General features: G+C 51.2%; 1 protein-coding gene across 1 annotated transcript in view; it reads left to right on the top strand.

Annotated features, from left to right (window-relative positions):
• The window catches only part of EYA2 (EYA transcriptional coactivator and phosphatase 2), a 262,198-nt gene that overhangs the window by 87,687 nt on the left and 160,912 nt on the right, over positions 1 to 13,599 (top strand). The window contains exons 3-4 of the mRNA XM_027070259.2: positions 8,281 to 8,326; positions 11,751 to 11,893. Of these exons, the coding sequence (XP_026926060.1) occupies positions 8,281 to 8,326; positions 11,751 to 11,893 (189 nt within the window). The remainder of the gene's footprint in view (positions 1 to 8,280; positions 8,327 to 11,750; positions 11,894 to 13,599) is intronic.

The raw sequence follows: 13,599 nt of genomic DNA, 5'->3' as shown, positions 1-13,599 counted from the left end.
CATTAAATTGTTCCAGAATGCCTGCCGTGAGCCAGCGCCTGGTGCAGGTGATGGGAATATAATGGTGAAGGAGACAGACCCCTTCCCAGAGTTCATGTTCTAATGGGAGAGGCAGGTATTTTTACACAAATATGGGACTTCAGATGGTGGTAATTTCTATGAGGAAATAAAGCAGGAATGTGACAGAGGTGACCTGTATGCAGGCCAGGGGTTAGAAAAGCTTTAGCACGATTATGTTAAAGCCTTTTGCAGAGTGCTCGGTGCTTAGAAAACACTCGGTAGAGGTTAGCTCTGTGTCTCTCGCTCTTTAATGTGCATACACTCACCTGGGAACTTTGTTAACTTGCAGATTCTGATCGGGCCTAAGGGTCTGCATTTCTGACAAGCTCCCAGGTGATGCTGATGCTTCTGGTCAACCAGCCACTCGGAGTAGCGAGGTGCTAGCTCCGTGGTTCTCAAATTCTTTTTCATCAAAGTCACCTTGCAAGTTTTGTTGGCACACAGATTGAAGGGCCCCACTGCTGGCTTTGCTGGTTGGGCCTGGGGCCCAAGAATTTGTGTTTCTAACAAGTTCCAGATAATACTGACGCTGCTGGCCCAGGGACCACACTTTGAGAACCAGATTTCTGCACTGGTTTTGAACCTGGTTGCACGCCAGACTCTCCTGGAAGGTTTTTTAAAAAAAAAAATGTCTAAGGCTCATGTCCAGATCCCACCCCCAGAAAATCTGATTTAATTGGTCAGTAGTGTGACCCAAGCAATGGGATTTTTCTAAAGCTCTCCAGACAAGTTTGTTGTGCACCCAGGGTTGAGAACAGTTGTTTTAGATGGCAAATTCCTCCAGGATAAGGACAGTTTTTTATTCCAATGTACATATTTAAGTTATTGTTCCTAATTAGCAAAGAGCTTAGTCTATGACTCATGGTAGATCCTTAAAAATTATTTATGGGTGGATAGGTGGATAGATTAATGGGTGGAAAGGTAGAGGATGGATGGATGGATGATGGATGAGTGGATGGAAGATGGGTGGTTGTGTAGAGGATGGATGTGTGGGTAGGTAGAGGATGGATGGGTGAATGGATGGATGGCTAGGTGGATGGATGGATGTGTGGATGGATAGATGTGTGGATGGATGGATGGATAGGTGGATGGATGGATGTGTGGATAGGTGGATGGATGAATGGATGGATGGATGGGTGGATGGAAAGATAGGTGGATGGATGGATGGGTGGGTGGATGGATGGATGGATGGATGGATGGACAGATGTGTGGATGGATGGATGAGTGGATGGGTGGATGGATGGATCGGTGGATGGGTAGATGTGTGGATGGATAGATGGCTAGATGGATGGGTGGATGGGTGGATGGATGGATGGATGGATGAATGGATAGGTGGATGGATAGATGTGTAGATGGATAGATGTGTGGATGAATGGATGGGTAGATGGATGGATGGATGGATGGATAGGTGGATGGATGGATGTGTGGATGGATAGATGTGTGGGTGGATGGATGGATGGATGGATGGATGGATAGATGTGTGGATGGATGGATGGATGTGTGGATGGATGGATGGATGTGTGGATGGATAGATGGGTGGATGAATGGATGGGTGGATGGATGGATGGATATGTGGATGGATGGATAGATGGATGGATGGATGGATGGGTGGATGAACACAGGATGGTCTTGAGGAATCACAAATAACTTTAGGCTGATGATTAGCTTTGAATCCTTAGTAAAATCTCCTTATTTCTGTATCTGTAAAATACAGATAATAACTTCCTCTTTGAGTTGTTATGGACACTGATAGAGGGAAGACTCATGCAGTCCTTAGCACAGTGCCTGGCTTATAGGAAACACTTGAGAAATATTAGCCATCATTCACTGCTATTCAAGGGAAAATTGGATCTGAATTGTATCCTGTCTTCTGGAAGGAGAGGAAAAAATGTTGCGGAACTAAGAAAGCAAAGCTAATAGACAAAACTTTTTCATTTAAAATGCAGATACATTTTGCAGAAGCCAAGGCTGTATTCTCGTTGTTTCCTCTGAGAGGTGAGACCACGCCCAGGGGACAAGCTGGGCTGTCCGCTCTCAGACCTCCTGCATCTCTTCTGTCCTGGGCACAATAGGGTCTGATTTCAGGTTCCCATCTCACGAGTTCCTGCCTGGAGCTGGCAGATTTCGATTCATCTCCTCCCCCCAGCCAGGTTGAGCTGCCCAGACCTCTGCCAGAGTCCTCACCTGGCGAGAGGTGGATCCGCTGTGCCTCTCCCACCCTTCCGCCTTTCCCAGCTGGCTTCCTGGGGGCCTTAGCACCCCAATGACCTCTACCTGCATGGAACAGAAATCACACTCTGGGGACGTCGGTGTATTGGGAAGGAAATTGCCAACCCTCTCCTTATGAAAAAGGGCACCGACTATTATTAATTATCAAATGCCTTCCCTGGATAAAGAGCTCTCACCCCTGGCCGTGTCTCCTGGACTTCACACATTCTCCAGCCATTCTCTGCTGTATGTTGGTAACACCTCTCTTGTCGCTTGCTTACTGATTTTTCTTTAAAACTGCTCCCTTTCCGTATATTCATTTTAAGAAGATGACGTCACACCAGCTCCAGAAATGGAAAGTTATGCCTTTGCCGGTCTTGCTGCGATTCTCATACGCATTAAAATAAGTTGGTGATGATTTACACAGAAGAGCGTGTGTTCACATCTCCCCTAAAACCCTCGCGCTCTGGGATTTACGGGCCTTGTTTCTTTCAGTCCTCAGGAATACCCCTATGAGGGACAGATGACTTGTTCGCTGTCACACAGCCACTCAGTGAGAGTCAAATTTGGGGTGAGTGCTTCCGGACTGCTGATACTGTGCTCTGTCCCGCTGTGGTTGTCCCTGGCCTGAGAGCACCTTAAACCACCCACCCAAGGGAGATGAGCTGATTCAGTGTGGAGACTGGTACCTTTTGTAGCAAAGACCTGTCTCAAGACATCTTGCACCAGGAGTTGTCTCATCTTATGGGGATCACTTAGAAGTGGCCCCTGGGGTCCAATTAGGCAACATAATAGTGGCTGCTGCTTGCAGAATCATTAGCTTTTTAATCCTCCCAGTGAGAGTTTTAAAAAAAAGTGTGAACATTCAAATTGGGCTCCCGGATTCAAGTGGCTTAAGCAAGGGCCCCAGAGAACGGAAAGCTAAGAATAGCTCCTGGCGTGGAGCGGTTCCCACTTGGCAGGTGCCTGCCGGGTTATGAGGTATTGCCCCATCTTGTGGATGTGAAAACCGAGGCCTAGAGAGAGGCAGTGACAGGCACAAGGTCACACAGTTACCCTGCTGCAGCGTCAGGATTTGTGTTTGGGTCTGACCCCTTTAAGCCCATGTGCTTTTGGGGGGGAAGAACATTAAGTTGACATGTTACAGACATTTGGGTTGTAGATCTGGCCCACGGTAGGTGCATGAATGCACAAAAATGAATGAACAGAGTGTGAATGTCTCCGCACGAGTTCCTTCACACAATCCTAGTCACACAGAAGTGTGCATTCACACACACAGACCTAGCTTTGGTTGCCTTGATTGGATCTTATGTCCTGATCCTTTCCATTATCTCCTGGCCCCGTAGGCATTTGAGTCTGTGACTTCTCGAGTGGAGATTTATGGTTACCAACCCGGAACTGGGATACTTTTTAATAATTTGCAGTTCTTGCTTAGCCAGTAGTCCCAAACCCTCACCAGTCAGAAGTGTGGTTTCCCGGGCTGCATGTCAGCACCACCCGGCAGCTTTCTTGCCCTGCCGGCCTGGAGTCTGTGTTTCCACAAGAGCCCCAGGCGAGTCCCGTGGGGGTTAAGTGTCCAGGCGCACTGCCCTATACAAACCACTTTCTTCCTTCTCAACTTGTTATAATTGCAATTAAGTACTTACTTGGGCAATTCCTTATTTGCCATCCATCTTCCCCACTAAACAGGACGTTCCTGACTGCTTCAGCTCACTGTTAGAACCCAGTTCCTAGCACACGCCTGGTGCATGGTGGGCCGTGGAATAAGTGAATGGATAAATGAGTTGAGTGAGTGAGTGAGTGAGCTCATTCCAGAGGTTTTGGCCATCTGTTTAGTTAATCCCTCTCCCTCTAGCCATAGGAAGCTGGGGAGGAAGAGGAAGCTTAGAGTTTTAAATTCAGAAGGAAACGGAGGAGGCTGTCTGTTGCTCCCCACTTGAGAGCCAGCTGTCCCGTTTTATGTACCAGCCACCTCTTCTGGGACCCATGGTGAGGCTTGGAGATGGGCTACACCGGGTCAGGTCATTACAGCTGCTTTCATCTCTGGCAACGTGGATGTAAGCCTCCCTCAGTGAGTCCTCCGTGGACCTCAACCCCATGCGTCATGGCAAGTTCAGTGGCCCTAACAAGGTTGAGAACAGGAGGCTGTGGTCAGTGGAAGGCCATCTCCATCTACCAGGCTCCAGATCCCACCAGTAGGAGAGTAAGCTGCTGCTGCTTCTGAATGTGGTGTTTTCACCACCCTGAAGATGCTGGGGACTCACTGGGTGTGGGGCCTGAGGGTCACCTGCCCCTTGTGCTGATGGCCCCCTGTTGGTTTTTTTTCATTGTTTTTTGAATGTTTATTCATTTTCGAAAGAGACAGAGCACAAGCAGGGGTGGGGCGGGGGGGGGGGTGCGGTACACAGAATCCAAAGCAGGCTCCAGGCTCCGAGCCGTCAGCCCAGAGCCCGACGCGGGGCTCGAACCCACGAACCGCGAGATCGCGACCTGAGCTGAAGTCGGACGCTTCACCGACTGGGCCACCCAGGCGCCCCTCGATGGCCCCATGTGTTTGTGTTGGGCTCACCATGTGCAGTGTGACCTCCTCCCAGATTGCCAGTTTGCTTGTACTCCTGTTGGCCCCTCCACCAGACTCTGTGACACTCCGGCCTCACGCGGGGACTCGTGACCACAGTCCACCCCCTCGCTACCCCTCCGGCAAGCTGTGGCACCACGGTCGTGCTGCTGTGCAGAGCATCGTTGCCTTCAGGCAGTGACACTGCGGGGCTGTGGGCAGGGTTGTTTCTGGGCTGCATGGAAAGCTCGGTGGCCCGGCCTCCCGTATCTCCACCCTCAGTGCATCTGTCGCTCTCTGACTGCCATCGGGGAAAGCTGTCAAATACAATGGCATTCAGAAAGTGGTAACGCGAGCAGCCAGGAGATCACCGAAAGACGTCCCGGGCTACCCCGAGGACCCAGTTGTCCCCTGTGACTTGAATGATGATGTTCACTCCGTCTTCCACCTGGGGGCTGGCATCCCGTACAGGACCAGCCTGCCAGGCCCACTTACCAGTATGCAGGTGATATGTGCATACATATGTGCACACAGGCCTCCTGGTCCTTGTGACCTCTGAGGACATCAGCCTTGGACCACAGCAAGAATGCCAGAGGGACAGAGAAGCTCTCTGCTCCCGGCCAGGCCCTGACCCACCTCTGCGTCCAAGGCACTGAACTTCACCGTCCTTGACCCAATCCCACCCAGGCCCCCTGAAGAAGGGAAGGAGCGTAAGAGCCCCACCTCGTCACGTCCCATCAGGATTCCCGACGAGGTGTATACCATCCCTAGCTGGGAAAAAAGGCATAAGGGAGCAGGGCAGGGAGGGAGATCATTCCCCATGTAGTGTACTCATTTCCCAGGTTTTCATTCCCCCAAGTGTCCTGGATGGAAAGTTAAATGTGATACCCGCCCAAAAAGATAAAAGCCTGTGTTTCTCAAAAGTCACGCAGTCTGCAGCAGGAAGATCTCTTGTACTGAATGCCCGTGTCTCGCTTGCACAGTCTTCCCGGCGGTTGCTGGGGCGGGAAAGGCAGAGTCTTGTAGGTTTGCAAAGCAGGGGAGGGAGACCTGCCCGCGTGGGGAAGGCAGGTTACTCAACAATTCAGAGCAGAGGAAGCTGGAGCGAAGCAAATATGCAAATCACGGCACGGAGGTTGGGGCAGAAAGATGCTTCAAATTTACAGAACGCCAGGTTAATCCGAGCCCATAGGAATGTTTGTTTCCATAAGACGCGATTTTTATGAATATTTACATACTTATTTAAGAAATCATATTCGAAATGTTTAATTCAGTAACTTATGTATTACTAAACGCACTCAAAACATGGGCTTTTACTGCTAATGAGAACTGTGTCTGCTTCGGAATGAGACTGTTCATCCTCTAGTCCTGGGGGAGGGCGGGGACGGGATGCTGGAGGTCCTGTTCGGGGCAGCGAACCCCAGCCAGGGAAATAAATGAGCACTGAGTGAGCACCTACTGGGTGCCAGGGGCTTTCCTTGGCATTAGACCACAGCTGTTCCGGACACACAGTGAGAAATATATTTTTGCACTCCTCTTCCTCACACACGCACGCGTGCACACGCCTCACACAGCACGTTCTCACGACTGTAACTACAGCAGAAGTCTCATCCAACCCCTTCTTCCCGCGGGCCATCCAGGCTGGTACTGTCCGTTCGGTTTTACCGTTTAGCTCGAGCTGGACTCTCTGAACGGACTTCGGGACTCGCCCACCCTTGATCCGGGGGTTTGGGACTCCGGCAGAACTTAACTCTGCCAGGGACGCGGTTCAGGAAACAGGCTTGGGGCTCCCAAGGCGCTTGGGTTCAAGTCCCGGCTCCGGTGCCCATGGGCCGTGCGGCTTGAGTAGGGCCCTTCGCCTTCCCCAGTTTCTTCATCTGTACCGTGGGGACGGTGACTTCGCCCACCTTGTAGCACCATTGTGAGGTCTAAGAGAGGGCACGCAGGTGAGTAGTGACCTCCTAGGTGCGTGGTTGTAGCTGGTGTGGTGACGAAGCCATCGCGGGCTGCAGCGCCCTGGTAGCGAAGAAAAACCCCGGAGCCAGACCGCCTGAGCTCAGAGCACACATCCACCCCTGATGACCCCTGTGGCCTTGGGTGAGTTAGTTAAACTGTCTGTGCCTCCAGATCTTCGCCTGCGACACGGGGGTATGAATAGAACACTCCTCGTGGGGTGATTCTGAGGATTAACAATAACGCATCCGAGTAACACGCTTAGAGCTTGGAGGGTAACAAGCACGGGGTAAATGACGGACCTCATCAGCATCATCCTCTTGTGTCTTCGTCTTCACGCATCCTTGTGAGATCAGTTTCCCCCCATTTCACAGCTGGGGACACTGAGGTCCAGAGACTCTGGGCAGGCTTCCCCCAGGTCTCGTTGATACCAAGTGGTAGAGTTGGAATTGCAAGTTCTGAGCCTCCAGTCCGGGGCTGAGAGAGGCTCAGAGTTCTGGGGACCTGAGAGCATGTCTCAGGAGGCACAGGGACGCTCCAGCCGCGTACCCCAGTACGTAGGCACTGCCCTACGCACCGGGGAGTGTGAGTGGGGAGGTTGGTGCGATCAGTAGGCACGCAGTCTAGTATTGGCCTGGGCGTCACGGTGAGGACGTTGAGTTTTCCTGTTAGAGACGACATAACGTGGTCCCCAGTGGACTGTCCACGTGTAAAATTGGCTTCTTGAAAATATCTCTCTTCAGCTGAATTCCGTCACCTTTTCGTCACCTCTTGCCTTATTGTCTCCCACTGATGGCTGGATGCCGTGTGCCGAGGGGCACCGTTGAATCAGGAGCTCAGGCCCCTTCTGTCTTCCTGCTGCACACTCTACCTGGAGCCTAGGAGATGCGTCAGCGTGTGGCTTCCCCTAAGTGCTGGGGCCAGCCCCACCTGAACCCCATGGGCTGAAACTGGGTGGTGGGGGGGGGAGAGGAAGAACGTCAAGATGACGTCATCAGGAGAAGGGAAACGGATGTTGGCCAATCAGAGCCAACTGGTATCTGCCATTCATGGGTTCTCGGGGCTGTGCCGTTGAGGCAGGGAACGGGGTAGTTCTCCATCCAGGAGTGGAAATGGCAGCAGCCTGGGAGTCAGGAAACCTGGTCCAGGTCCCAGTTTGCGCTGCTGTCTAGTTATGGGGCCTAGCTCACGCGTGTTCTTTGTGTCCCTTTGGCCTCGGTGTCCCCATCCGCGCACTGGGTAAGGGGAAGGGTTCTACCCCGATGTTTCAAGATGTTATGGACTCTTTACGTGTGGTCCTTCAGTCAGTATCCGGAGATGAAACTCACCCAGAGAGGGGTTTTGAGGAGGAAACGCTAAGACGTTGTGCCTCGAATGAGCTTTTGTGGTTGAGAAAGCAATTCTCCAAGGTTCTTCCCACTCGGGTGAGCAGCTAAAGTCACAGCTTTAGTGGATCATCACTCCGACAGCTAAAGCCTCTCCAATTTTTCTTTTCCCTCCAGGCGTCACCGCATCGGCCCCTCCGAGCGTGTCTCCGCTCTTCGCAAGGTGAGCACCCTTGCCCGCCTCCTCTGCCTCCCTACCTTTCCCCTCCTTGCGGGGCTGAATCCCCAGAGAGGAATCCCAGCACCAGCACTTACCAGCTGAGCCACCCGGAGCACATGACTCCACCTCCCAGGCCCCGGTCTCCCCATCTGGAAAAGGGGGAGACCGTCACGACGCCCGCCCCCTTGAAATGAGTTAAAACACGTTAAAAGGCCTTAGAATGAAGCCTGGAGCCGAGTGTCGAGTGTTGGCTCTTACTTCCTCCCTTCTTCTCTTTGTTCTTTTTGTCCGTCCTTCCTTCCGTTTCCCTCCCCTTCCTCCTTCCTTTCCTCTCCCTCCTTTTCACTCTCCCTCCTCTACTCTGTCCCCGCCTTCCCTCCCTTTCCTGCTGTCCCTGCCCCCCTCTTGCCTTCTCTCCTCTGCCCGGCGAGTGGAGGAGACAGGCCAGTAGGGCAGAGACCCCCTCAGGTGGACGGGCAGCATCAGTATGGCACCAGAGGTGTGTGAAGGGCAGAGTGAGCTCCCTGATGGCCACGGCTTCCGGAGAGCCCTCGGTGGTCAAGGTGCCCTCGGCCTAGAGGGTCAGCTCCTCCATATGCCGACACGCACCTCCCTTGACAACACTGGAGAAACCGTTTGGAAGGAACACACTTTCTCAGCCTTCCTTTCCTTGCAGACGTTTTGGGGATTGTTAGTAGCAACAGAGGTCTGTTCGATCCACCTGAACTCTTCTTTAAGGCCGTGGAGTTGGAGAGTTCCACTCCTCTTTCTCTAGGTTTTCACCGTAGCCCCAGATTAATCCGCAAGGGAGAAAGGGGTTCTGATGGGAAGCCAGAGTTGATCGCCTGGAATTTCCACCTTCTAGATCGAAGGACAGGTGTAACTTGGGAGCAGGTTCAGATAAGGTTCTATGCTCAGCCCTGAGTCCCGACTCTCGGGACTCATGCTCAGGCGCGACAGACACCGAGAATGTTGGCAGCTGAAACGCCCTCCAGGACTGGTTCTGGCGTCTCCAAGTCCAGTGAGTTCCTCACGCACTTTGGAACGAGTTCCCCAACCCTTTATCAGCGTAGAAGTCAAAAGGAAAGGAAGGCAGGAGAACATCTTTTTGTAATTCCATAAACCTTTGTACCCATCTCACACCTGCTGGGAGGCTTCTTACATAGAAGGAATTGGGGAAAGGAAGAGATTGTAACTAACGTGATGTAACCAGGGGTACCTGAGTGGCTCAGTCAGTTAAGAATCCGAGTTCGGTTCAGGTCATGAGCTCACGGTTCATGAGTGCGAGCCCCGCCTTGGGCCCTGTGCTGACAGCTCACAGCTCAGAGCCTGGAGCCTGCTTCAGATTCTGTCTCTGTCTCTCTGCCCCTTCCCCTCTCGCTTGCGCGTGCGCACTCTCTCTCTCTCTCTCTCTCTCTCTTTCTCTCTAGTAACATTTCAAACAAATTTTTTTAAGTAAATAAGATGATGTAACCAAAATGGAATCCAGTCCAGAGTTGGGGATCTCATTAACATCTACTGGAAAATAGGCTGGTTAGAGCAGGTAGGTACAGGATGTCGGGTGCAGAAGGCCCTAGTGTCCCCGTGTGTGAGCTGAAGAAAGAGACTGGCCCAGTGAAGTGGTTAAGGGTGCAGCCTCTGGAACCGGGTTCAAAGTCTGCATCAGCTGTGCAATCCTAGTATGTTAGTTCTCTCTCTGCCTCTGTTTTCTTATCTGTAAAATGGGGATAAGGATCGTAACTACCTCCAGGGTCGTTGTAGTTGTATGAGGTTTAAATGAGCCAGTCTACATAAAGGAATTAGGAAGGTGCCTGGCACATAACGGGCACAAGGATTTTTAGCTGTTTTTATCACTAAAGGAGGTGGACCCGGTGGGGGCTGTTATAGACAGAGTGTGGTGGTTCAAGATGTGGCCACTACTCAAATTGGTTGGTAAAGCCACACAGGAGTGCAGACCTAGGCTTTGTAGGTGTTGGGGGCGGGGGGGAGGAGGGGAGACGGGAAAAGAGAAACCTCCTGGTTTGAAACTATTGGCAATGAATTCAGATTAAAAAAATAAATAACTGCACGAGCCAAAGAAATTATACTCAGGGATCCATGGACTGCGTATGGCCCCTGGGCCACCATCTTGTCCCCTTCTGCTAGAATAACCCCCCCCCCCCCCGATGTGACTTATTGCTGCCTGCAGGGCTGGGCCAATCTCAGTCTCTAAGTGAGAAGAGATGCAGTTTTGTGGTTGTAATTGTGAACCCTGGAGTCAGATTCCCGAGTTGAAATTCTAGATCCCCCACTTTCTAGCTGTGACCTCAGGTCTCGGGGCTTTGGTTTCCTCTTCTTGAAAATGGGAGTTACAAGAACCCCCCCTACCCCAGAGAGTTGATGTGAGCATCTGATGAGATATAATGCACGTATCGGGCCTGTGTGACACATTTCGAGCCTGTGGTAAGAGCACAGTGATTGGGAAGCACTCATTCATTATATTACAGATGTCCTAGTAAGTGGCCCTTTAAATCCCAGGCCTTCATGGAACCTGTTACTCACCATGGAGTGCAGAATCCATTTGTGTTCTTGGGTTGCATGTAACAGAATATGGACTGCTGCTGATGTTAGCCCAAAAGGACCTATCTGGAAAATCTGGAACAGCTCCCTGTGTAAGTGAGAGTGGAATAATCAGGCCTTGAGAAAGACCAAGAAAAGGACAGCTTCTGGGATCCGAGCAATAGGAAGGAACGAAAAGTCAGGCTCTTCAGAGTGTAGCTGCTGGAATGAACTATTCAGCCCAAGATTTAAATTCCCAGGACAGGATCTGATTGGATGAATTCCGTCACGAGCCCACCCCTTGGCTAAGAGCAGCACATCTTGATTGACAGCCCTGTCCCAGCTGCAATCAACTGAGATGGTGTCTGAGTTAGGACAGAGAGGATAGGACAGATAGGCTGTGCTGCAGTAGTCAGTGGTGTGGGCCCAGTGACTTCACACAACAAAGGCTTGTTTCTTACTCAAAGTTCCGTGCAGATTCGGTGAAACTCTCCGGGGCATCTCTCCTCTACACGCTGACTCAGGATCCAGGAGATATCCGTACCGTAGCTCTGATGTCTCAACCCTGACACTTGCTGCCAACAGAGGAGAGAGGGCAGGCAGGAGGGTCGCAGGGGATGGTTTTATTGGCCAGACCTGGGCATGGCTCATATATTCTACGGGGCAGAATCCAGTCACGTGGTCGACTCTGACTGCAAGGCACGCAAGAAATAAAACCTTCCTGGTGCCCAGGAAGAGGAAAATGAAATGGGATTTGATGAACGCCTAAGTTGTCTCTGCCCTGGAAGGAGTTAAATACCCAAAGGAAAATGGTAGCGGTGACACCAAGATAAGGGGGATGGGATGGTAGCCTGGCTTCGGAGATGTAATCTTCTCTTTTTCCATGCAGATCTTGTCCACGTGTCCTGCACAGCCAGCCTCCCACGGCCATGGCAGCCTACGGCCAGACACAGTACAGTGCAGGGGTCCAGCCAGCTGCCCCTTATACCACTTACCCACCTCCGGCACAAGCCTATGGAATCCCTTCTTACAGTGAGTACCAGACCAAGCCCTCGCTTTCCCCCTGGGGTCCCCAACGTTGTGGTCTTTCTTCTGTCCTGCTGCTTCCGTTAAATGCAAAATGATAAATGCCGCCAGCCTCATTTTGGAATGGGAATAGAGGGGAAGGACAGACACATTTAAATACGGTTCTAGTTTGACAGATTCTATCAAGGCCTCTTTTGCTTGCAAGAGTAAGAAACTTAACCCCAGCCAGGTTAGGAAAAATGAAAATGTAATGACTCTCATACGGGGAAATCTAGAGATAGAGCTAACTTCAAGTACGGCCGGACCCGGGTGCTCGGGGGAGGTCAGGTGTACCACAGCTCGCTCCAGATTCGGATGTTTTCCTCTGCGTTGGCTTTAATCCCACACGGGTTTTTCCCACGTGGCAGCAAAATGGTGCCCGTCCCTCCGGGTTGGCATCCTTTTAGCTCAGCACAGCCAGTGGAAGGAGAGCCCATCTTTCCCAGCGGCCCCACCAGAATCCCTAGCAGCCCTCGTTGGCCCAAATTGGGTCACGTGACAATGCTTCAAGCTAGTCAAGAAGGTGAACATGAGAGAGATAAGGAGGCTGAAGTGTGCGGATTGTATCTGAGGGAGAGATGGTTCTCGCGAAGGAAAGTAAGCGGATGCCGGGAAGGCAAAAACAACAGACCTACAGACCGTGACTGTCAGAACCTTATTGCTACAAACCAAAGAGTCTGTGAACCTGGCCCAGCATCCACCGCTCACCTGCCCCCATCTGTACGGGTCAGGGTTCTCCAGAGAGGCAGAACCAATGGGAGGGAGATATCTATATCTATATCTATATCTATATCTATATCTATATCTATATCTATATCTATATATTGAGAGAAAGAGAGAGAGAGAGAGAGAGGTGATAGGAACTGGCTCCCCCAGTTATGGAGGCTGGGAAGTTACAAGATCTGAGGTTGGCAAGCTGGAGACCCAAGAGAGCCCATGGTGTCATTCCAATTTGAGTCCAAAGGCCAGAGAAAAGGAGGGGTAATGGTATAAATTCTGGTCTAAAAGTAGGCGGGCCCAAGACCCAAGAAGGGCTGACTTTTCAGCTCCAGTCTCAAGACAGGAAAAGACTGATGTGCCAGGTCAAACACTCAGATAGAAGGAGTCACCTCTTACTTAGTTAGCCTTTTTATTCTATTCAGGTCTTCACTTGATTAGGTGAGGCCCACCCACATTAGGGAGGGCAATCTGCTTATTCAGTCTACAGATTCAAATGTTAGTCTCCTTCAGAGACACTCTCACACAGACATACCCAAGATAATGTCTAACCAACTGTCTGGGCAACTTGTGGCCCAGTGAGGGTGACACATAAAATTAACTATCACACTGCCTATGGCTTATATTCATGCTAGTCCTTCCCATCTTAACTGATGTATCAACCCAAATCTCTTTGGTAGCAAATGACAAAAATCCAGTGCTAATTAGCTTAAGGAAATAAGGGTGTTGACTGCAAACCATAGCTGAACAATCTTAGGGTATGAGCTTCAGGCAGGACTAAATCCAGGTACTCAAGTGATGATATGAAGAATCAGTCTCTCTGCTTTCCTTTGGAAGGTTAACCTTCATTCTGAGACTTTCCCACTGTGGTGTCAAAGAGAGCCCTCGCAGTTCCAAGCTGTACCTCCCCCCAAAAGAGAGCTTCTCTCATCCAGGACTTCCTGTACCATCCCAGG

Source organism: Acinonyx jubatus, chromosome A3 (genome assembly GCF_027475565.1).
Source record: "Acinonyx jubatus isolate Ajub_Pintada_27869175 chromosome A3, VMU_Ajub_asm_v1.0, whole genome shotgun sequence".
Taxonomy (NCBI): domain Eukaryota; kingdom Metazoa; phylum Chordata; class Mammalia; order Carnivora; family Felidae; genus Acinonyx; species Acinonyx jubatus.
Note: the sequence above shows the minus strand (reverse complement) of the source record. Positions and strands in the feature narration are given on the sequence as shown.